General features: G+C 55.2%; 1 protein-coding gene across 19 annotated transcripts in view; it reads right to left on the reverse strand.

The window, feature by feature from the left end:
• LOC122368568 overlaps positions 1-23,585 on the reverse strand; it is a 103,187-nt gene that overhangs the window by 62,847 nt on the left and 16,755 nt on the right. For 18 of the 19 annotated variants that reach the window (XM_043342733.1, XM_043342696.1, XM_043342715.1 and 15 more), the window contains exon 3: positions 16,243-16,344. In XM_043342733.1, coding sequence (XP_043198668.1) covers positions 16,243-16,344 — 102 coding nt within the window. Of the gene's footprint in view, positions 1-8,138; positions 8,439-16,242; positions 16,345-23,585 lie in introns of those variants that run through there. The other variant, XM_043342769.1, reaches the window with a different exon arrangement.

Genomic DNA, 23,585 nt, shown 5'->3' on the forward strand with positions numbered 1-23,585 from the left:
TGGTGCCGTGTTGGATATGAGCGATAGGGAGACTGGGACAGATGGGCTCGGTGGAGGGACTCCTCAGGGCGTCAGGTCAAGACAATAAAATACGGAAAAGCTCGACTCGGTGCAGATACCATACAACTGGCAGAGCCAGGACAGTTTGGATCGAGCCTGTCGTGTCAATGACAGGTCACGGAAGGCAGCTCAGCGTTGGCTTCTACGGTCTTCCCCAAATACCAATGTTGATCTATGCGACTAACTACACGGTATAACCAAGTCCAACCCAATCACGGAGCCATTTGATCAAACTAACAGGTCTATCAAACAGCTGTCGCCCTATCCGAGAACGGCATGAATGTGTTTTATTGCCGACTATTGGCTGCTTATTCATCTGAATGCCAAGTTCGACCGTCGATAATGGCAGTTCCGGGAGCAGACCACGTTCGGGACTGTTCAATTTGACCATTAGCTGACATTGCCGTCGGTCATCAACACCGTGCCGGGCCCATTTCAGACGCTACAGGCCACCGACCGACCAGCCAAGCGACCGAAAGGAGACCACAACGCGAACATCAGGTCTGACTCGTGAAGCAGATGCTTTTCAGTCGAACACCACATATCTAACAAATCAGTGGATGCAAGGTACCATCCTCCTCATTTCCCTACCAACACCTGACCTGACCAGTGGCCATCTCCACAGGCAGCTCAGTCGGCGTCTGATTAATATTGAACCCACTACGTCACCGCTAATTGGCCACATGCTGCTCATTCCACCGCTACCGTGCGGGCAGTCCACGAAATGAAACACACCACACCCACGGCCGCAGTAAAACCACCAATCACCGCCACGGGTCCCGGCAGTGCCCGCGGCGGCGGCAGCGGACGGCGGCGCGGTGCCGTATGCTCCTGGGGGTGGTTCCCAAGTCTGCAACACTCGGCCGCCGCCGCTGCCGGGCCCCTGAGGGCGATGTATCCGGTCGGCGCGTGCCGGGACGTACCCACGGCACCGGCCAGTAGCGTGACTTCCGGCGCGGCGCCGGACGACTGGTCATGTCGGTCGGAAGTGCACTGCACGAGGAGGGAGGAAGGGGTGCAGTCAGGAGGCCGTATTGCACAGGGAGGGAGGGGTGCCAGCGGACGGACGGTCCTGCAATTATAGCACAATGCAATTTAATGCAGCAGAATGGCACAAAGAGTGGCCGCCTTGCAGGATCTCTACAAACAGACCGCCAAATTTGAATGTCACGGACGGGAGGATGACTGAAGAAGTGTACAAACGTCGTTAGTGGATGATAAGGTGAATTGGTCGGACGGGGCGGCACCTAGCGCGTTGTTAGTCGACCCGATTGAGGAGTTCCGTCTTGCAGCGTTATTTCTATCTCAGAGATAGTGCCGACCCCAGCGTAGTCATCAGGTTATATGCCTGTGGGAATCAGTGAAGTTACTGGAGGCTGTTGCGATGGATGTTCATGGAGAGTTACTCGAGTTACTGGAGATTGTTGCGATGACAAACTCGTCCTGCCAATTTGATGGCAGGACGAGTTTGAGCACATCACTGAGATATCAGAGAGCCGGAGGTAGATACCGCCTGCGGATAAGTGCAGGAGAATGACAGATAACGGCTGAGAAGAGCTGATGAGATATCGGCGACGCCGGTAGCATAGCGGACACTTCAGATCGAGAGGTGCTCGGCCGCTGCCAGGAGATCAAACAAAATATACATATGTATAATACAATATAATATAAATATATAATAATATATAAATATATATAATATAAATATACATATGTATAATATATATGCGCTGAGGAAGCGAGCGATGGATGCGGACGTCGCTACGAACAAAAATGGCATGAGGTGCAGCGCTACCGCTGCATAGGCACCTCAGCTTTGAACTCAACATAACAGTGGACGTAGAAGCACGAAAAACGTTCTGATGAAAGGTCATGTGAGTGATAACTCTCGGATAGTTTTCATGAGAGGCCGGCCGTGCAGACGAGGTCTCATGACCTCACTATCAAATACTGCCGGGTTAAATGCCTCGAGTTTATCAGCAGCTCAACAACCGACATGTTTTACAGATGGGTTGTCACATTACACTGACATGATTTACTGAGCCCGTTTACAGCCTATTACGTTACCGGCGCTATCAGAGGAGAAGTAACACCACCTGACAGTACCAGTTTGTGAGCCATGTGATTAACTACCCCGCCGTTCGCTGATGAAAAACTGCCTTATGTGGCAGCCGCCCAATCAGCCTGAGGCGCAGTCATGGCGGACCTGAAGGCCGCCTCTCCAAGGTCCTCTCCGGAGACCCGGGAGCCGCAGGATAGTACATTATATACAACTCCGCTGGCGGGTCCACAGCCGTCCCACGACAGCCGCGGGAGCCGTACTGGTGAAATGCCTAGAGCTTCACTCCACTCCACACGGACCTGCCTGAGCCCTGGGCTATCAGCAGAATGTGAAAGTATGCACGATGAATACAAATCAAACACCTTCGGCGTTGTTGTGTGCGCCGAGTTGCTCGTGCTCATTCGACAGTGTTCGTGATTCCTGCGGTCCCTCGGGCCTGGGCGTTTCACTCGTAACACAGACTTGTGTACCGACTAGTGGTGTCAATTTCAGAAAACGTATGTCCAATGTCCGTCCGATGTCCAATACTTACGTCGACTGTCCGTCCAAAAATGTCCAAGTCAGCTATTTGTCCAACGATGTCAGACATCTACGCAATAGGTTACACTCAACACCGTTATTTAACTTGCTTTTAATGTACTGTTACCAGCTCAAAAGTGTTAATCATATCGAAAGCTGAGCTTTCTAATAGCCAATCAATGTTAAACACGATTACTTTATAAAAATGAGCAAGCGATTGACCAAAGTTGTCCAAAGCCTGCTGTCATTGTCCAACCGAATTCCGAATTGGACATTGGACAAAATCGGAATTCCGAAGATTCAAGTTCCGAATGACACCACTAGTACCGACTACCGATCCAGTCGGTACTTCAAGTAATCGAATCAAATCCCCTTATGCAGATCACCAAACATCCGCACAGCGCCCTGTAATTGCGGACCATGTAATGGACAACAGCCATGTAGCGCCGCCGTCTCTTTCATAGCCTCAGGCCTGTATGGGCCTCTCGGTCGTGGTGAGATTCCTCTCTGTAGCTGCGCCGGCGCCGCGCAGTGTGAGGCGATCCCTCATCCAGCGCCGTGCCGCTCCGTATATGGGACGAACGGCCCGCGTCGGGTACCAGCCCGGCCTGCTTCACTGGTGGTGGAGGAGCGAAACAGAGGGTCGCCACGGCTCCTCGTAGCTCTCCGTCAGGAAAAGGGAGAAATGGGCTGCACCCGTGGATACAGCGAGGTGCTCATCTTTATAAAGAAATTTTAACAATTTATCGGCAGCAGAAACTAATCCCTTCAGGTGCACTGGTAGAGACAAGAGGTCTGCCCGTGGTCCTGCGGTGACGGTCCATCCGTTGGCCTCTATGTTCGGCAGTGCGTCGTTTGGTCAGTGGTCCGCGGATCACCGGACAATAATTGGCCGCCGCTCCTCACAGCGGCTGACCTGGATCGCCAGTCCGGAGCGTAGAGTACTCGTAGAACGTCCACCAGTGCTGACCGCGGAGATATCCCACCGCGCCGCTGAGACGATGTGATGATGGCCGGGGAGAGCGCCCATCGCGCCGTTGAAGTGTGCCGAGTGCCGACCGACCCAAGCCGGAGGCACCCGCCGGGGTCTGCACTGCGTCATGTTGGCCAAAACGATTCCCTGCCTGCTGGCACAAGCTCATCGGAGGCATTACAATCACTAGATCCTGGAGTAGCATGACAGACATCTGGGCTGCCCCGGGAGCCGAATACCGCGACATGGGACGGCTCACCCGGTCGTCGCCCCTGCCCTTGGAGTGACTAATGACAGGTGCGCCGCGCTATCGCATGTCCCGGGCCGCGTACACACGTCGCACATACGTATATGGCAGGGTGGAACCGGTCCAGGCTCAATCACCACTGCTATCAGCCGCTGTCGTCGCCGAACGCGGCTATCGATAGTGATCAGGACCGGTGGCGGTGATATTGTGGGGCCGACTGGTGCAGTGTTGACGCCCCCAGAAGGGAATAGCGTGTAACGTAGCGGGGCTGTAGTAGGGGGACAAAACCGGTCCCCACGTAGTAAGAACGATGCCAACCACAGTCTTAGCTTACCCGTATCACTCCAGGTAATCACGGATGACACATTTTACTGATGCTGCGCCCTTCACCAGCCGGTCTGAGATCTGTTGAGGGCTGGGTGATTTTCGACAGGCTGATGTGCAGCTGCGGTCCATCGGCAGACACCGCAGGACCTGAGAGGGCAGCTGCTGGACTGATGGCCCGCTGATAGAGCGATGCTCCCACGGATCAGTGACAGGGGACTGTCACCGCTGTCTGCAGAGTGCACTCAGTTTCAGACCACGGACCGTTGAATGTAGACTGCCTGGGGCTGAGAGAGCGGCTTCTGCAGACTGTTGGTATAGAGCAGAGCAAGAATAGACCCGGGGAATCGGGGCGAAGCTGATTGAACGGAGTGATAATAGCTGATTCCATTGAATGGCTTCGGTCAGCAGCCGAAGTCAAACAGACTCGTCCCAAGCAGTGAACACCGTACCGTATAAGCTCACCACATGCACTGATTATTCAGAGCAGCTTATGCTGGCCTGCAGTCCGAAACAGGTCGGTGAGTGACCGAGGCTGACCTGATCTCACCTCTCGCCGCGCCCATCGAACGCACCACCGCTGGGTCGGATGTGGTCTCCCATCGCGCCTTGTTTGCGTGCGGTCAGCCTCCCGTGGCGGCGGCGGAGGAGGCGGTGGAGGGTCCCCGCCGCGCGCCGGGCTGGGATTCGGTGTGAACAGTGAACAGTGAACACCCACCCGGGGCGGGGCGGGATCAGACCGTCTGACCGGGGTGGTGTGGCCCGCACAGAGCACACCACGGGTGGCCGGTGAGACACCATCCGACCCACATCGTCTCCGCTCGGTCACCACCGCTGCCATCGCCGCCCGGAGCGGTGCCTGGAGGCTGGAGCGGTCAGCATCGAGATACGAACGGTGTGGTGGGCGCGAGAGGGCTGAACGGTTATCAAAGCTATTACCGGCGCTCACATGAACGGCGCACGGACCGGTATCTATACCGGGATTGGCACCAATAACGTTTAAGGAGATACAATATTTGGGAAAATCACGTCATGTGAAGCTGAACGCTTGGCATGCCGATCGTAATACTGGAATCTCTTTCCAACTACTCTTGATTCACTGAAGGCAAACTGCACCATCAGATAAATGAAGCTTTGATTGCAATGCATGCTTCCCAATTTGAATAATAAAATCAATGCAATATTCGGCAACATTTCAGCCTGATCCAACTGCGGAGAACGGTCTGCAGGAAAACGGTCGAATCATAACTCACCATCTCAAACGGTACAAAAGTGGTTTGTTGAACGGAAATGACCTCAAACGGTACGGATCATCATTCAATGGCACACGTCGTCGCCAGGACGGGTTGGCCAGACCGGGTCGAACGATGCGCCGGGCCGCGTCTGACCGGACACTGGCCAGAGGAGGAAATGTGCTGAATGCCGAGCCGCCCGGCCGCCGGACAGTGACGGTACGATACCACTGACAGATTGACCGGAGCAGCTAATCCTCCGGGAAAGTCGAACGGTTCGCGGGCATTCGGCAGCCATTCAGCTAGGTAACGACAGTGCGCGTTGTCTTCAGCTGTCCAATGCAAGCGGCAGCCTCAGAACTGATACCGTCAGACCGAAGGTGACATCGATGGACCGATGACACTCGTGGCACACTGACATGGGTGGAGAACCTGCCCCGGCCACCCCGGCCGTGGCCGGGGTAACCTTCAGCCGACCCCGGCGCGGCCGGGGTAACTTTTTCCACTTTTGTAAATCCTAAAAGCTGTCTCCATACGAAAAAACTGCCATCTATAAAAGCGTCTCTCATTATTCTTATCTACCTTGAAAAGTTCTTGAAAATTACTTTATTTTCATTTTGGAGCTTCTATGTTTTTAAGTCTTTTCATCGCGGAGCCCGACATGTTTCATCACACAGAAGTAAATCATATTTAAGGGCCGTTATCGTAAGATGGCACTGTAATAACATCACAAGACAGGACGAGGGTAATATCAGTGAGATAGAAGGACGAGCTGCTGGGGCTCAACTTCAAGGCTCCCCCAACTTCCTGCGCCAGGGTGGTGGCCTTATCCGTAACACGTTGAGTCGAGAGGTGGGCTTTTCACGCTCCTTCTAACTCGGTTACTGGGCTACGAGGCGAGAAGCGGAACGACGTTTGAAAGAGCGACAAACGTGATCAGAGAAATCAGGTCATGCTTTAGGCAAGCTCAATAATAAAATCACCATAGATCATCAAAAGCCAAATTTCTCTGATTTTAGCGTTCTCCGACAACTTTTCTCACAGTTCATGAACATAACGGAGCTTAAACACTGCAAACAAAGCATTCGATTACTCGTTTAAGGCTCGGTCGCGAATAATATTTCAGGTGCGAGCTCAAATCAATAAAGGGTCATGCAAAACGGTTAAATTTGACATTTTGTTTTGTGTGGGAAGGTTGCAACTTCCACGGAATAAGCTTTGCAAAGGGCATGATGGCATTTTTAGCACGATCATCCAGCAAATTTGACCTGATGACCTGACCTAGCACTAGCTAGTGACATGCGTCCGAAATTTTAAGGCGTGTTGCAAAATTGTTACAATTACGAAATCTTCCGCACCTGCGTACAGCAGTTTTCCCTAAAAACGTACAAACGGCAGACATCCATTATTCTATGCCACAGAATAGGGGTTTGTTGATAACCGTTGACAAATATTTGAGCATCATCGTCTTTCTGACTTTCGGTCGCCGGCCGGGGTAACTTTTTCAAACATTCTCCACCCGTGCACACTGATGACACAAACTGACACCGTCTCACTCGGATACACTGAAGGAAGAAAGGATGCCTTCAGCTGACCATGACCAAAATCTGTCCTGCACAGAGAAGACCAGAGACGTCCGTGAAAGTTGACTCCGGCGGCTGCACTGGCCATCGTCTGCGACGGTAACTCGACATCATGTGGCCCCGGAGCGGTAACTCGATCCCTGAAATAATCGTGCTTTGCTTTCCACTTACACAAATCGTTTGCGTTGCACACTGGCTGACTGCCATTTCCGCCACATCTGCAGCTGAGAAACACAGAGCACACGTCCGGAATGGAACATAGCAATAAGGAAATGGACGAGCAGCTAAGGAAGATCGTTCAACCTCCTATGGCGCAACCTTTCCGGCCCGACAGCTTGCATGCACTATGAAGGTATGAAAAAGGTGTAACAGGTTTCACGAAAACCCAATGATTAAACGGCAAACGTTTCCGTAAGAACTCGGGATCTCACACGAAGTTACTGTTCGTGCATTTGCTGATTCAACAGCGCATTATCACGAATAATTTGACATTTAACCACTAATATTCACGTAAAAAGTAAGCGTCGACAAGTCCCAGTCATTCAGGATTTGTTTGTTTCCGCATGAGTTTCCCGCTCCACCAAAAATAGGAGACAATGCGCTCATTCGGCACGGCCAACTCAGAGTCAAACAATGGCAGTACAGAGCCTCGCCCTTTGCAGTCCCTGCAGTGCAAACGGCCCGGACAGACCCACACACACAGTCCGGTCTGGTCCGGTCCGGTCAGCTGGTCCGTCGGTATGGTCCGTCCGTGGTACACCAGTGCCGTGGGAGAGCTGCGGTCCAGGCACGTGCAGCGGTCCCCGGCCAGCTCGCATGCGTGACATGCCCCGGAAACAACGGAGTTTGGACTCCGCGCCGCCGGCGGTCGACGGGAGTGAGTTAGGGAAACTGGACACAACAGAGCAGAACTGAGAACTGGGCTGGGTAGCGCCGGATGGAGCGCAGAGCTTGCAACATGACAGGAATGCAGGCTGGTGTTATTAAATACAGTCAATTATGAACACGACTCATCCCAAATGAATCATGATAATGTTAGTGCGGCTGTTTGCTGCGCAGCTTCATAAGGCCATGCAGTGAGTAAAAAGTATAAAATGCAGCGGTCATCAATAAATGACCTCCCGGATCACCTGCTGACCTTGTTGGTGGCGGCGTGTCTCGGCCGGCGGCGGCACGCCTCCCGCACCCGTTTGGCCGCCAGCGGCAGGTAGGTGGGGGCCTCCTGCGAAGGCGGTGGCGGGGGCGGGGGCGCCGAGGTCCGCCAGCCGCCCAGCTCCTCCTGCAGCACTGTCAGAGGGCCCGGACCGCCGAAGGACAGCTCGCGCTCCTCCGAGATGGAGCGCAGCGCGTTCTTCACCAGTGAGGGCGAGAGCAGCCCGCTGGCGGCCGCCATGGCGCCGACGCCGCCGGGTCGGCTCACTCGGGTCACTCGAGGTCACACGATGTCACGCGATATCACTCGGTGTCACACAATGTGACACGTGCTCGGTCACACACGGCGGGATCGGAGGCACGGCGACGAGCGGCGGACGGTCCGCTCCGGCTGACAGACCAGCGGCGCCGGACTGCCCCTCTCCGCCGCACGGAGCCGAGCGGCGGGCCCGCCAGCGACGGCAGACCTCAGCGCCCCTGGCGGCCAGTCGGCGAAACACAGGACTGCGACGCGGGATATGAACGCAATGCACCGACGATCTGCACCGAATAATCCATTGACAATTTAGTGGTCCGTAATTAAATGAATAACAAGGCAAGCACTTTTTTCTTAATTGAACACAGAAGCATACCACGAATTTCGAAGTCGCTGTTTATATCGGTAGATGGGCGGAGCCGGGACCAGAGCCGATAGATCATGAATTCATCACGTCTTTAACCAGCAATTTCGCTAATTACTCAGAACAAAGTCGTCCAAAGATGTCAAAGTGCGTCCCAGCACTCATCACTCGTGCTATCGCCCTAACCATCTCGTCAGACCCGCCGCTCCGTCCGCTCGCGTCTTGGCATGCGGAGAATTCACCCACATATTCCGCGACGTCACAACTCATTGGGCACGACGGAGAAAGCGGCCGGCCGCCACCTCACGGCACGGCCCTCCGGGCGCTGTTCACCATAAGAGGGCTGTCTGTCCCAGCAGGGTACCGAATGGACGGCGTATGTACGGCCCTCCAGCGAAAGAGTGGTTGGTTAGCCTATGTGCTTTTTGTGTAATAACTTTGAATGATAGAGACACTCCTGTAAAATGTCTCAATAGAAATGAGAAGAGGGTTCGTGCACACACTTCGGCAATGGTTTTCAACAGCCATTAGACGTATTCATCAATGCAGATCGCTTATTTGTGATGTTGGCAACCAACCACTAAATACCTGGAGGGCCGTACAACGCGGGGAACCCATCGCAGACTGCATCGCAGTCATGACCAAACCGGAGAAACATTAGCGGCACGAGCTGGCCAGGGCGGGACGCTTCGGCGCCGCGCGTGCCTGCCAAACACACAGCCTGAATACTGATCAGCTGGAGGGGCTGGCTGGGAGGGAACCACACGGCCGGGACGGGCTGGGTCAGACGGCCGAGTTGGGCCAAAGTCGAGTCGCCCATGTCTGATCTCATCAGTAGATCTGTCTCTCTGAATTCAGCCGACCAGACTGTGCCGATCCGTGTCGGGTCGTCTCAGTCCGAGCTCTCAGCTCTCAGCTCTCAGTTCTCAGCTCTGTCCGACCGTCCGTCTGTCTGACTGACTTCAGCCGCCCGCTGGCCGCCGCCCACGCGCTCAGTTCCGTGAACGGTTTGACCGTTTAACTCCCACACGGGCGCTGTTTGGACATGGTGTTGTTTGGTTGGAAGGGACTCATACTGGGCGGGGTCAGCATAGACTTAGCGGGTCAGGTCGGCATTGTGTCTGGAGATCATTGTAAAACATCAGCTCCGACCACTTCAGACCGTCAAACGGTCTTCGGTCACCTTAGCTCTCGCTCCGCGCCTGGGTAGAGCAGATAAGGCTACGTGGTGGTGAGCCTTTAGGTTGCGCTGTGTGTGTGTCCTGGGCTCGTGAACAGCGGCACGCTAGGATGCGGCCTGACGACTCCACCAATTGCCCGCGAGAAGGCGCTGGTGGCGACACACAACGTGCCTGACCGCTGAGGCAATGTCGGTGGTCACAGCCGGCCCCAGTCCGACTCCATGGACCGTCCCTCCCCGTACCCCAGACGGACGGAGCGGTAACAGCGGCGGCGTGCGGTCAGCTTGCCATAATGGTATCACACAGCCATCAGGCCGCGACCAGATTATATCTCCACGGCGCCGCGTCCCATCCAGATCCTATCGGCGTCCGCCGGCATGTTAGGAACTCGGAGACAGCAGAGGGCGGGGCGCGAGAGATAGCGGCAGGCGGCGACAGAGACCCGTGACGACACATCACCTGTCCCTCCCGGCACCCCAGTCGGTCAGCGCATGCACTAACGAGCCAGCGGCGGTCAGCACCCCGGCCCCGTTCCGCCACGTGCCTTATCACCAGCTCTCCCTTTCTATTTCAATTACACTCTGTGCCTTTCTCTAAGTTCCCAGTCATCAAGGCTGAACTATCATCACTGTGGCTGGGTGCCTTTTTTTCTGGGATCATCCCATCAGCACCAATGATGCTCACGCTCAGGTGTCACGCACATTATATGTCGAAAGGCCATGAGGACACTCATAAATCAGAATATAAGTTGTATAAAGTGTCAGAGGGGATTCTACTACAAGCGGCATTCCGCATTGGTCTCGCCCGTCGACCGGTGTCCTCTATGGTAAGGTCATCCGATGACCGATGGTGACCTCCAATGACCGACACTGACCGATGATGACCCCTGCTGTGATCCGACCCGCCTCCGCGAGCGATCGGTGCCGTTTTCGGCGGTCCAAATTCAGCGAGTCGGTCTCGGCTGATCGGCCGTCCGGCCCACCGCGGCGGCCGGCAGCCGGTGCTGACACTTCATCCTGCTCGATGGATACTGATCACCGCGTCAGTCCGTCCCGGCCCAGGGTTCACGGGGCCGGGTTACACCGCGGGGTACCGCGCGGATGGGGCGGCCCACCTCAGTAAACAGACCGATTAGAGCTCCGGGGACGGACGTTAGCACGGCGGTGACGACAGCTCACAACGGGCCCGACGAGGGAATGACGAACTGTCTGGTCTGGTGAGCGCCGATTGCTGGACCGGCGGAGTCGCAGGGACCTCACAACAAGCCCGTGCAGCCGTCAAAGTGAGTCCCCAGCGAGTCTGCACGGATAACGACGTGCATAAATTCCACAGAACACTAGCTGCTCCGTTTACCCCATTTCCAGTGAAACCCAAACTACCCATAGCACAGGCAACACGGATACGGCGTCCTGGATATGGGGGCAGCAGCAAGTATTCATACATTACACAGCTCTACCGACCCCTGACCAGCAGTGCAGCTGATAGAGGCGAAACTCATCTGATAGGTAGAGCAGCCCATTGTGTCAGGCAGTTAATTGGTCTATAGTGGAGCCTCCCTCAAACAACGCTCCACCCAGCAGTGTTTGGTATGTGGGACCAAACGGCGAGAGCTGCTTTTAAACGGCAAACTTCGGCTCAAGAGACGTCGACGGTAACGGCACGTCTTACCAATATGTGTTTTATCACCATCCCGTGCCATTTGTAAGACACGCTGGAATCAAAAGCCGAACAGACAATAGGTGATGGACGTTCGACCGTTTAGACGCCTAAACAATAAAGTCGTATGCCTTCATTGGACGGCAGTAATTGTAATATCGACAGCACCCCGACCATAACTGCATACATTACGCCTTGCGACAAAGGTCCGGAGTCCACTGATGAAGCGTCTCAGGATGGGTGTTTTCTCCGCCGCATTAGCATAAACGCGGTCAATGTTCCCGTTTGTTTTATGACCGGTGGGCGTTCCGACGTTCCCCTCGGCCGAGCTGTCCGGACCGTCTCCGACACGACAGCTTCGTCACAGCTCGGTCCCGTCCATCACTGGCCGAGAGGCGGCTTTCCAGGCTTTTCTCCGGCCTGCGGTAACGGAGCGGCGCCTCGCCGTCAAACTGCCCACTGCAGTGGTTTGTAGTGAGCAGCAGGCTCGCCGGCTCCCAGGGTTTGTCACGGTGTGTGATTTACACGCACACACTATTACCGACGGGCCCAAAGGCACACTGACACTCATCTCCGAGTGTGACGCATTGGGCGGATTCGTATGGAGCTGAAACCACTTCAGGGTAGGCCCTCGAGCTGGGCGTGACTGTTCACATAGGTACGGGTAATAAACGCAAAATGAATAATTGAATCGTAACCAACGCAATAATTGGGTCAGGCCAGTATATTATGAGAAAAGTAGCGGTTTTTATTATGTAGTTATGACGTGCGCCAAATTTGATATTCGAACCATTTATCCTACCAAACTTCCAATAAGTTCCTCGCTCCGAAGATGAATTGTTCCAAATCCCACAGTCCCCAACACTGGGTCCAGTTCATGACAATGGGACGCGACTTCTCTCCAAAGAATATCAGCGGAACGGTGCGGGACAATCGGCATTGTCAACTGGCCGAGTTTCCCGTGTTCGTCCTATTCACGAAGTCGTGAATAAGGCACAAATCGTGAGTGGAACATCGCCTTCTTTAGAGTCCTGTTAAAAACGCGAACCGTTTGACAGCCAACACCTGGCCAAACAAAGTGCCGCCTTTCTTCAGAATGACGAGCATTTCATCTATGGCTGCTCATCTGATTTGTTAAACACAACAGATCACCAAATATGGAGCTCAGCTACACAAAGCTGCACAGAACACAGTATTGAGTCAGTGATGACTGAAGCTCTAGAGTCTGACGAGACTATATGCATACCAACGACAGTCCGCAGGCCGCGAAAAACAGATCAGGTGCATTCTCTGCCCGGCCGGCACCGTCTCAACTGGTCAGAATACGGCTCAGTTAGCGCCTCTACTGCTCATCACGTTCGCCTGCCAGCACCGCTGCTGGTGGTGCTATAACTGCAGCTTTCTCTCATCTCCGAGACCTCCGTAGTTATCCCATCATGGGGTGGTGTGAACCGGCCCGGAATGGTCTCCCGGGTACGGCGCAAACGGAGGGCCGCTTGGGGATCGGGGTCGACCTAATGGGGGACGGTGGCGGGGCGGGTGATAGTGAGCCCGTCAGACAAACAGACCAGAGGCAGACGGGTGTGATAGACAAACAGGTACGGTGATGGTGAGGAAGGGTCGGAGGGGCGGAGGAATTAGCCGCGCCCAGTGAGATGGGAGAGGTTGATATGCGGATGACCTAGAAAACGGAAACGGCGTCTGATTAGATAGGAACGTAGGAGGTATAATGGTTTGTTTATTCGGAGGAGAGGCGAGGAGAGGGCTGCGTAATGTGAGACCCTAGAACGAGCGTAAGATCAGGTAAAAACCGTGACCGCACTCTGCGGGAAGCCGTCTGGTGCCACTGAAGGAAGCCCTCCGGCGTCGGACCCTGACCGCGGTCGGCCGGTACGCACCTCAGCCTGTCAGAAGCCGTACGGTACCTCGGCAACAAAACAGGGGGTCGGCCGTATCTGACGGCTTCACGGCTTCACCATGTCCCCAGGTCACGACATGAGCGTAAGCCGACCTGGCCCCCGGTCACGGTATAAATATGGTGATATCTCGATAGAGTTTAAGCAACTTCTGAATGCTGACCCCAGGTCCCAGCATGGGCACCGTCTCAGCCTGGGTCACGACTCACGGAAGACACCTGCTGACCTCAGGCCATAATATAGATTACCGTGGCCTCGTGTCACTGTTTACTTAAACCACTACACGAATGTGACAAGACACCTATCATCTCCATTCAGCGGCATCGCGAAGGTATCAATTAAACTATATCTCAGCTGTAAAGATAGTAAGCCCAGGTAAACCAGAGCTCTGATTTCCGATTAAAACATAATTACGGGAAGGTGTCGTCACTCGCCATTCCACGGCTGATAACGTTTCCAATAAACAGATAGGACTATAAGTGATAGCAAAGCGTCAGGATACAGTGTCCGACTGCCGGGCGCTGTCTGGCATCCTCCCGTTAGCACGTCAGCAGTTGAATGAACGAGTCTGCGGGCTACGACCACTGACCAGTGACCACCTACTCTATCGTCTAGCCCGTCATCAGATGGCAGCCTCTCCCCCAAGCAGACAGAGCCCACTACCATTGCCTCCAAGTGGGCCACAGAAGGTGCTCCAGTCGCAGACCGCCTCCTGGAGAGCCAGTCGGCGGAGATGAACTGCCGTGGGAACCGGGACGGTGGCGCTCCCACCAGACCAGCGGGCCGCTCAGACTGAGTTTGGGTTTTGTTGGGTTAGGCCCTTTCGGTCCAATGAGACCATTTCAGAGCCGGGAGGATGATAGGATATAGGGAGAGACATTGGTCTGGGCAGGCACCCTAGTGAGTAGCCGGGGCTGAGCCCGTCCGAAGACAGGCCACCCAGCCCCAAGGCACTCACTGCACCCGGCTACGGGGTGCGCTCCCTCGGGAGCAGCGGTGCCGCTCCAAGGGAGTAGCCCGCATGAGATAAAGTTGCCTGTCCAGCCCGGAAGGGGGAGGCGGTGTGGAGGAGAAGGATTTCAGTATCCTGAGGATAGAAGCATGGAACGGTGCTCAGACTGACTGCGGTGTGGACGGTAACGGGCCCCGCTCGGACCATCAAGGAAGGGTGCAATGTGGCAGCAGGAATGCTGTGTGGTTTGAGCTTAGCGAGAGATGCGAGGGTACAAAGGGGAGGTCCTAGTTTGCTGATGGATAAATGACCTCTAGATCTGCGGAGAACTAACCTCTTCAGATGGGAGCGACGACAGTCGCCAGTTAGGCCAGTCCCTTTCTCGATGGCAGCGCCACCTGCACGGCCGCCGTGTAACCAGTGCTTCTTACGATGGCGCCACCCATCTGCACGGTTGTGGTGATGGGGCGGTTGCTGAACGCAGCCATCAATTTAATTCCGAACAGTAAACGATACAACTTGTAACAATCTTAAACCATCAGGCTGAATGCGTTTCAATTTGAGGCATGGCGATAAGTAACACCTGAGGAACTAGGCCCCGATATTGTGAATCATAAGCTTGGTGCCACCGGCGCAGTGCGCACCTCCCTGCCACCTGGTGGCCAGGCAGCATACCAGTAGTTGAGACGAAGTCCGACCGGGGACAAACTGTCAGCAAAAGTCGACGAGATGCTGACAGCTCGAGGCAGACCGCAGATAACAATAAATAATTTTACAATAATCGGCACCTGACAATCTACTGTCTGCGGGAAGCTCTGAATAAATAGCGAATCGAAAGTAGAATAACAGAGAAAGTGCATAACTAGATCTTCACGCCTCATTGTCCGAGATAGAACGTCAAAGGGCACGCCCTTCTTGAGGGAAAGCCGTGAAAACGGAGCCGTGATTGGCGCTTTCCTGATCGCGTAGGCATCCGGTCACCGGCAGCCGAACGCGGTCAGGTGAGACCACCGAACCGCTCCGACTGGGACTTTGAACCGAACAGCCTCCGGTGGTTGGCAAAGACCGGCTCGGATTATCCGGGACCGATCTCAGCGGCGGAGAGCTGCCACCTAAGAGCTGCGAGAAGCTACGGAGAGCAACGAGAACTGTGAACTGCAGTGGGCAAGAGATTGACGAAGGAGAAGGTTAATAAGAGACGTGAGGGGAACAGAGGGGAGTGAAGAGCATGAGAGAAAAATGGATGAGCAACGGAAAAAGGGAACCATAGAAGGACGGTGAAATCGGACATGACAAACATAAGACGAAACATACAAAGTAGACCTGACAGTGAGGGCATTAGGATTTAGGAACACCTATCATAGATGCTGTACTGATTACTGAAGACGGTGCACAGTTGCGTAGGGTATAGCACAGTACACAGCTCCAACCTTCGTAGAGCTGTTTCAGAGCTGTCTCTGAGTTCCGCACTGAACTCGGAGCTCGAGGCTCTGTGTTTAGAGCGGCTGTCTCCAGTTCGGTGTCGCTCGGCCGGCTGTCGTGGACGGCCGTCAATCAGCGGCCAATTATTGGCCCTGCTGGTACAGCCTCCTCCTCCTCCGGCGTATTCGCCCACCACCTGAAAAGGTCGCTCCTGAAAGAAGGAAACCCCGCCCCGCCCACCACCCACCCGGGCGGGACCTGACCGGACTCTGGTGGCGGGTGTTAGCGTTACTTTACATCAGAAAGGCGCCAAAGAATGGCGCGCGCGGGGCGGTGTTCCTACCCTGAGGCCGGTCTCGGTGTCGGCGCCGTCCGATTTCTTCTTTCGACGGAGTTTCTTGGCGGCGTCCTTGGCACCGGCGCGCCACTCCGAGCCTCCTCCCACCTGTCGGTCACACAGACGAGCCGGGGTGTAAAAACGGCGGGCGTCACGGCCGGGCAATGGGCAGGCACGGCGCTCGGCGCGGCAGTCACAGCCGAGCCGGGACGAGCCCACCGCCTGCCGGGAAAGGGGTGTGACAAAAACGCCGAGCCGGTCCAAGGACGGCGGCGATTTATGGGTCGGACGGTCACACAGAGGGGGTGGTTTACTGGGGTGGGCGATGGTCGCACAGGCGGCAGTGGTTTAAGTGAGTTAGGGTGGAAAGAGTGACTGCCACACAGAATGGGTGATTCGCTGAGAGGATGGAAAGGGTGACGGGCACAAACGAGGTGCCGCCTGGTCATAACTTTCGCGGCGTCATGGTTCACACGGAATCATTAGTCGCGGTGCCAACCCATCCCAACCGCTTGTCACTCCGTGCGGTGTTCAAGGGCTTGCAATCAGGGGCGCGGGAACTACTTTCAGAGTGGGGGGGGGGGCACACCATACCTAATTGAGATCAACCTAGGGTACCCCCAAATATAGTGTTCTCACCGGTTTTCGGCCACTTGTTTTTCACCCCTTGGCTTTTTCAACAAAAAAGAAAACATTTGCAAAAAAAAGTGTGATATTCCGTCTCACTCTCAAAGTTGTGGGGGCATCGCCCCCACGGCCCCAGAGCTGGAGGGCAGGCTGCCCCCATTGCCCCCCCCCCCGGTCCCCGTGCCTATGCTTGCAAGTTCACAATTCTGAAACTACCTATAACAGAGTATTTTGCCTTCAATACATATCCGAACGTATGGATCATCAGAAGGTAATGGTAACGTGCGGCAGCATCACTCACCCACTGACCGACAAACAGGACCCACCGGTCACAGATGATACAGACCTTTTGTGCATCGCAAGCACATTCTCCCAAATCAAATGTGTCAAAACAAACCACACAGATAGACAGAAAAGGGCACTTTTGTGCCGATTCAGACCGCGTAACCCCGCTACTGACTGCGCAAACGTTAGAGAGCGAGTGAGGTCACCCGCATTGTATGCAGCCGCATATAGGTAAGTACATTCACGATGTGCGTACAGAGCACACTGCGATGTGCTCATACAATCAGTTCGACTCACTAGCATTGTATTCCGGTGAACTCAAGGTTCATTAGTCACCCGTGCAGCGAACGATGGAATCTCTTTGACAGCCCCACCTAGTCGCATTATTCACCGCTTCGTGCTTTAGTTCCGACCTTCCTAGTTCCTACACGGTTAGGACAACCCAACTCACCCCAGAAACACACTGCCGCACCGTTTCACTGGACTGCGCACTCGCCGGTCCAGTGTGTTGTAACCTGTTTATACGTCGACCCCGTGCGGGCCGAATGTCGGCCGGTGCACTGCCACTGTCCTCTCCAGGGCGCCGCCCGGCCGCCCTTCATCTTCCCGACAAATCTGTGCGTTCGCTCATATTCAACCGGTGTCGTAACTGACTGTGACAGAGTGCAGCACACACTACAGTCGACAGATCGTCTCCGGAAACAAATCGGATTCAGAGACAGCGGGACAAACAATCCTCAGTTCCTGCTTCCATCTGGACATCACCGAACGTCTTATACACCCTCCGCGGCTTGGCAGTGCCCACTGGTATTCACATCTCAATGTAAATTGGTAGCCAGTGGCGGTGAGCACTGCACACTCAGGTAGCACGGCGAATCGGCGTCGTGAACTAAGGATAAGTCATATCTCGCTTATCGCAGAGTTCGTAAGCCCGGTTGCCAACGTCGGTCACGGCCGAGAGTAACCAGCCCATACCGGTCATTTCTGGGAGGTAAGAGCCTCTCGTTAGCAACAATTCCATCCGCTCAAGGCTTGTTCTGAGTAGCTTGCAGTGGCGGTCGCAGGGGGGGGGGCCATCAGGGCCATGGCCCCCCCCCCAAAGCCAAATCAGGGGGGCCATCATATCATTTGGCCCCCCCCAAACAACCGATGGGCCCCCATGGCCGTATGGGGCCCTGGCCCGTATTCGATTGTCACGAGGCTCGAGAAACCCACGCCAGCTATTAACAGCTCCCATACCAGTCTTTGAGGGTCCTACACTGACCTCTGAGGGCCTTTCAGTGGCGGTCAAGCGTCCACATTGACCGCTGAGGACCCACATTGACCTCTGAGGGCCCTCCACTGGCCTTTGAGGGCCCCTAAACCGGCCTCAAGGGCCCAACCGGCGTCTGAGAGCCTCACACCGGCCTCTGGTGGCCTCATTTCTGTCTCTCGAGTCCCAAGACTAGACTTTAAGTGTCTCTGAGGGCCCCGCACTGGATTCTGAAGACCCGATGCCGGCCTCTAAGAGCCCGCATCGGCCTCTGGGGGCCCATCTTGGCCTTTGAGGGCCCTCCGCTGGTCTCTGGTGTCCAACGCCGGCCCATGCCGGCCTTTTAGGGCCCCACACTGACCTCTGAGGGCCCCATGCTGGCTGGCCTGTAAGGACCCACATTAGCCTCTGAGGGCCCCCGCACTGGATCCTGAAGACCCGATGCCGGCCTTTAAGAGCCCGCATCGGCCTCTGGGGGCCCATCTTGGCCTTTGAGGGCCCTCCGCCGCTGGTCTCTGGTGTCCAACGCCGGCCCATGCCGGCCCTTTAGGGCTCCACACTGACCTCTGAGGGCCCCATGCTGGCCTGTAAGGACCCACATTAGCCTCTGAGGGCCCCCGCACTGGATTCTGAAGACCCAATGCCGGCCGCTCAGGGCCCGCATCAGCGTCTGAGGGCCCATGGCTTGGCCTTTGAGGGCCCTCCGCTGGCCTCTGGGGTTCAACGCCGGCCCATGCCGGTCTTTTAGGGCCCCACACTGACCTCTGAGGGCCCCATGCTGGTCTGTAAGGACACACATTAGCCTTTGTGGGCCCCGCACTGTATTCTGAAGACCCGATGCCGGCATCTAAGGGCCCTCATCATCCTCTGAGGGCCCATCTTGGCTTTTGAGGGCCCTCTGCTGGCCTCTGGGGTCCAACACCGGCCAATGCCAGTCTTTTAGGGCCCCACGCTGACCTCTGAGGGCCCGTGCTGGCCTGTAAGGACCCACCTTAGTCTCTGAGGGCCCGCACGGGCTTCTGAAGACCCGATGCCGGCCGCTCAGGGCCCGCATCGGCGTCTGAGGGCCCATCTTGGCCTTTGAGGACCCTCCGCTGGCCTCTGGGGTCCAACACCGGCCCATGCCGGTCTTTTAGGGTCCTATTCTTGTGGAGTTATTTCTATTATCAAACTATGTTAGTAATTAGAAGTGCCTACATGATTTAGGTCATTCACTAATTATGAGGTGCCGGAGTGAATATGCACATGTCATATGCCGCGTGATTCAAAAATGCAAGAACGGCAATTTGGGGCAGCAGCGCGGCGGCGAGGGGGGAGCCGTAGAGGAACGAAGGAAAGTGGATTTATTGATATGGAGTGGAGTGAAGCAATTGTAGAAGCGTAATTGTTGAGTTCATGGCGGATTTCGTATTGAGTTGAAATCGATAAACGCTTTACTTTTATTCGATCTCTTTCTAGTACAATACAAGCTATTTCGGCTCGCTTCAAAATGGACACAAATACTTTCGATTTGAGGATCATCCCAGAATTCGATGGAAGACAACCAGTGCTCGAGTGGCTGGAAAAAGTGGAACTCACCTGCAGACTGAGGTCAGTGACAGAGTTGGAAAACGTTATTCCGCTTCGTCTAACTGGTGGCGCATTTAACGTTTACCAGCAGCTCAGTGAAGAGGACAAGGCCGATGCGAGTCGGATAAAAGAGGCGCTGCGAACGGCATTCGCAGCTGACAAGTTCACGGCTTATGACCAGTTCATCTCCAGGAGACTCCGTGCTGGTGAGTCCGTCGATGTCTATCTTTCTGAGCTTAAACGGCTAGCTCTGTTGTTCGGAGGAATCCCTGATACTGGTCTGATATGTGCCTTTGTGGCCGGTCTGCCGGACTCTGTGCGTCAGACTATGAGAGCTGGGACCCGTATCGAGTCGCTAACCCTGAGTGAAGTGCTCGGCCGTGCGCGGGCGCTGCTGGCGGACGACTGCGACACCGCCGCGGCGGTTCAGACTCGTCAGACTTGGCGTGGTGCTACTAGCGACAAGCGCCAGCGTGGTGAGACTCGTGGGCCAGTGAAGTGCTACCGATGTGGAGAAGAGGGGCATATCGCACGCCTCTGCCGACAGGTAGTCTGCTTCCGGTGTCAGAAGTCGGGTCACACGATGGCTCACTGTCCGGAAAACAGGCAGGGAGGGGAGACGTCAGCGCCAGCCTCCTCTCCGCGCTAAGCGGCGCCCTCCCTACAAGACAATTAGAGGTCAATGGCACCAGCGGCTTGGCGCTGGTCGACTCTGGATGTTCCCGCAGTATTGTTGATCAGTCCTTCTGTCCCGGCTGGACCAAGAGAAGAATCAATGTGAGAACTGTAAGCGGCGAACGGTACCAATGTGACGGCAGTGGACCTATTCGAGTGTGTCTTCCGAACGGTGCTGCTGCTGATCTTGATGTCCTAGTGGTGATGGAGAAGCCATTGGGTTTTGATCTTGTGCTTGGCATGGACGGCATTGAGGCATTGGGAGGAGTTACGCTGGTAAACTCCAGTCAAGTGCAGTTCGGAGGTGAGCTCAACTGTGCTGCCGTTCAACTGACAAAACCAGAACCGACAGAACCAGAGCTGACAGAATCGGAACCGTTGAAACAAGGAGTGATGAACCCGGAACAGACAAACATGGAAACTGGTCTGAGTGGGAATGAGAGCCGTGTGAAAGTGCATGTTGATGAGGCAGATTTTCAAGCAAGTTACGATGAAAAGGATAAGAAGTGGACTATGAGCTGGAAGTGGGCGGATGGCTCGGCACCTGAGGCGCTGAGGGACACCGTGTCGGAGTATAAAATACCGCCAGAGAGCCGTGAGGAATATGAAGAGGAGCTGAAACAGTGGGTGGAAAACGGTTGGCTCGAGCCGTACGATGAAGAGAAACAGGGGCCGCCGAAGGGAACAATTCCTCTCATGGCGGTGCTGAATCGGAACAAGGAGAAGGTGAGACCAGTTCTAGACTTCAGACAGCTGAATTCGTTCGTTGATGCGCATACCGCAGACGCAGACGTGTGCGCCGAGAAACTGCGCGAGTGGAGGAAAAGGGGCACTGATGGAGCCATGATCGACCTCCGAAAAGCATACTTGCAAGTGCACGTAGACGAGTCACTTTGGCCCTATCAAACAGTTGTCTTCCATGGCAGACGGTATAGTCTTACGCGTCTTGGCTTTGGTTTGAGCGTCGGGCCTCTGGTGCTGAAGAAGGTGTTGGCCACTATCCTGAGCTGGGACGCAGACATCAGACGCGCTACTTCAGCATACATCGACGACATCTTTGTCGATGAGAGTGCTGTTCCGGCGGAGCGTGTTGTGGCGCACCTCAAGAAGCATGGCTTGGACTGCAAGCCCCCGGAGCGCCTCTCTGGCGGTACCCGTGTCCTTGGACTTCGGGTACAGGAGGGGGACGGTCATCTGGTCTGGAGACGAGACAACACTGTCGGAGACGTCCCAGAGCCACTGACAAAGCGGGCTCTGTTCTCGCTATGTGGTCGGCTCGTCAGTCACCTTCCGGTCTGCGGCTGGCTGAGGCCGGCTGCCTCCTTCATGAAGAGAGAGTGGCGAATGCGACTACAACGTCGTGGGATGAACCGGTGACGGACCCGAAGATACTGAAGATGTTGGAAGAAGTCATGCAGCGAGTGGATGCAGCAGACCCAGCACGCGGCAGATGGGACGTGGATGGAGAAGACGCAACAGTATGGGTAGATGCGAGCTCCCTGGCCCTAGGTGCTGTGGTACAGATCGGGGGAGAAGTGGTTGAAGACGCATGTTGGCTAAGACGTGACGAGTGCGCCCATATAAATATGGCTGAGCTAGATGCAGCACTAAAAGGCATCAATCTCGTGATTCCATGGGGAGTCAAAACAGTGAAACTGATGACAGACTCGCGGACAGTCTACCACTGGCTGAGCGATGCGATTTCAGGAAAAGCAAGAGTGAAAACGAAAGCGGCGGGGGAGATGCTGATTCGTCGGCGACTGGAGACCATCAGAAGCACGGTGGAGGAATACGGTCTCCAGGTAGACGTGAGCTTCGTCACGTCCAGAGAGAACAGAGCTGACGCCCTCACCAGAGTGCCGCAGAAGTGGCTCGCTCCGACATCAGACGGCTCTGCTGTCCGTGTTGAAGTCGGTGGCGCCGACCAGCGAAGTGACGGTGGTGTAGCCGCCGCCGCAGCAAGTCATGACAACTCAGATGAGATCCGGCGCATACATGACTCGACTGGGCACCCTGGGATACGGCGCACCTTCTACTTCTGCAAGAAGTCCGTACCAGCAGTCACCAAGAGCCAGGTGCGCGCCGTCGTCCATCAGTGTCAGCAGTGCCTGTCGTTGGATCCAGCTCCAGTCAGGTGGTGTAAGGGAGATCTCAGCGTTCCGGAAACGTGGACACGGCTGAGCATGGACATAACACATGTGAACGGCGGCCAGTATCTGACGGTGATAGATAACGGCCCATCTCGCTTTGCTGTGTGGCGGAAGTTGAAGAGGCAGGACAGCAGCAGCGTCATCGAACAGCTGGAGCAGATATTCTTTGAACGAGGAGCGCCGCGAGAAATCCTAACGGACAACGCAGCGGCATTCCGTAGTCGTGCCTTCTCCGAATTCAGCGAGCGATGGGGCGTGACCATGCGATTTCGAAGCGCCCACCGACCCTCTGGAAATGGGATAGTGGAGCGGTGCCACCGGACAGTGAAGTGTATTGTAGCCCGCTCAAGCTGCTCAGTGCAGGAGGCACTGTACTGGTATAACGTGACACCCAAGGACGACGTCAGTGCTGAATCTGCTCCGGCGAATCAAATATACCGATATGAAGTGAAAATACGTGGAATCGACGAGAACTCCAGCGATCCTGGTGTAGTCGTGTGTCGGTTCAGCTTGGGAGATCGCGTGTGGGTTCGAGATCCCAACACACGATGTGACGTACCCAGTTCAGTGGGAACGGTCACCAAAGTGGTGTCGGCCCAGACCGTGGAAGTCGACAGCATTCCTCGTCATGTGCGCGATCTGCGCCAAGCTTCAACAGACTGCACTCAGGAGTCGGAGCCCAAGTATGAACGAGAAGAGCCCGGAGAAGACGCAGAGGAGTCGTGGCTGATCCAGATACCAGCTCCAAGAACGATAGGAGGCTGCGAGCAGATAAATGACGCTGATGGTGC

This window comes from Amphibalanus amphitrite, unplaced genomic scaffold (assembly GCF_019059575.1).
Source record: "Amphibalanus amphitrite isolate SeventyFive unplaced genomic scaffold, NRLGWU_Aamphi_draft 000032F_arrow, whole genome shotgun sequence".
Lineage (NCBI taxonomy): Eukaryota > Metazoa > Arthropoda > Thecostraca > Balanomorpha > Balanidae > Amphibalanus > Amphibalanus amphitrite.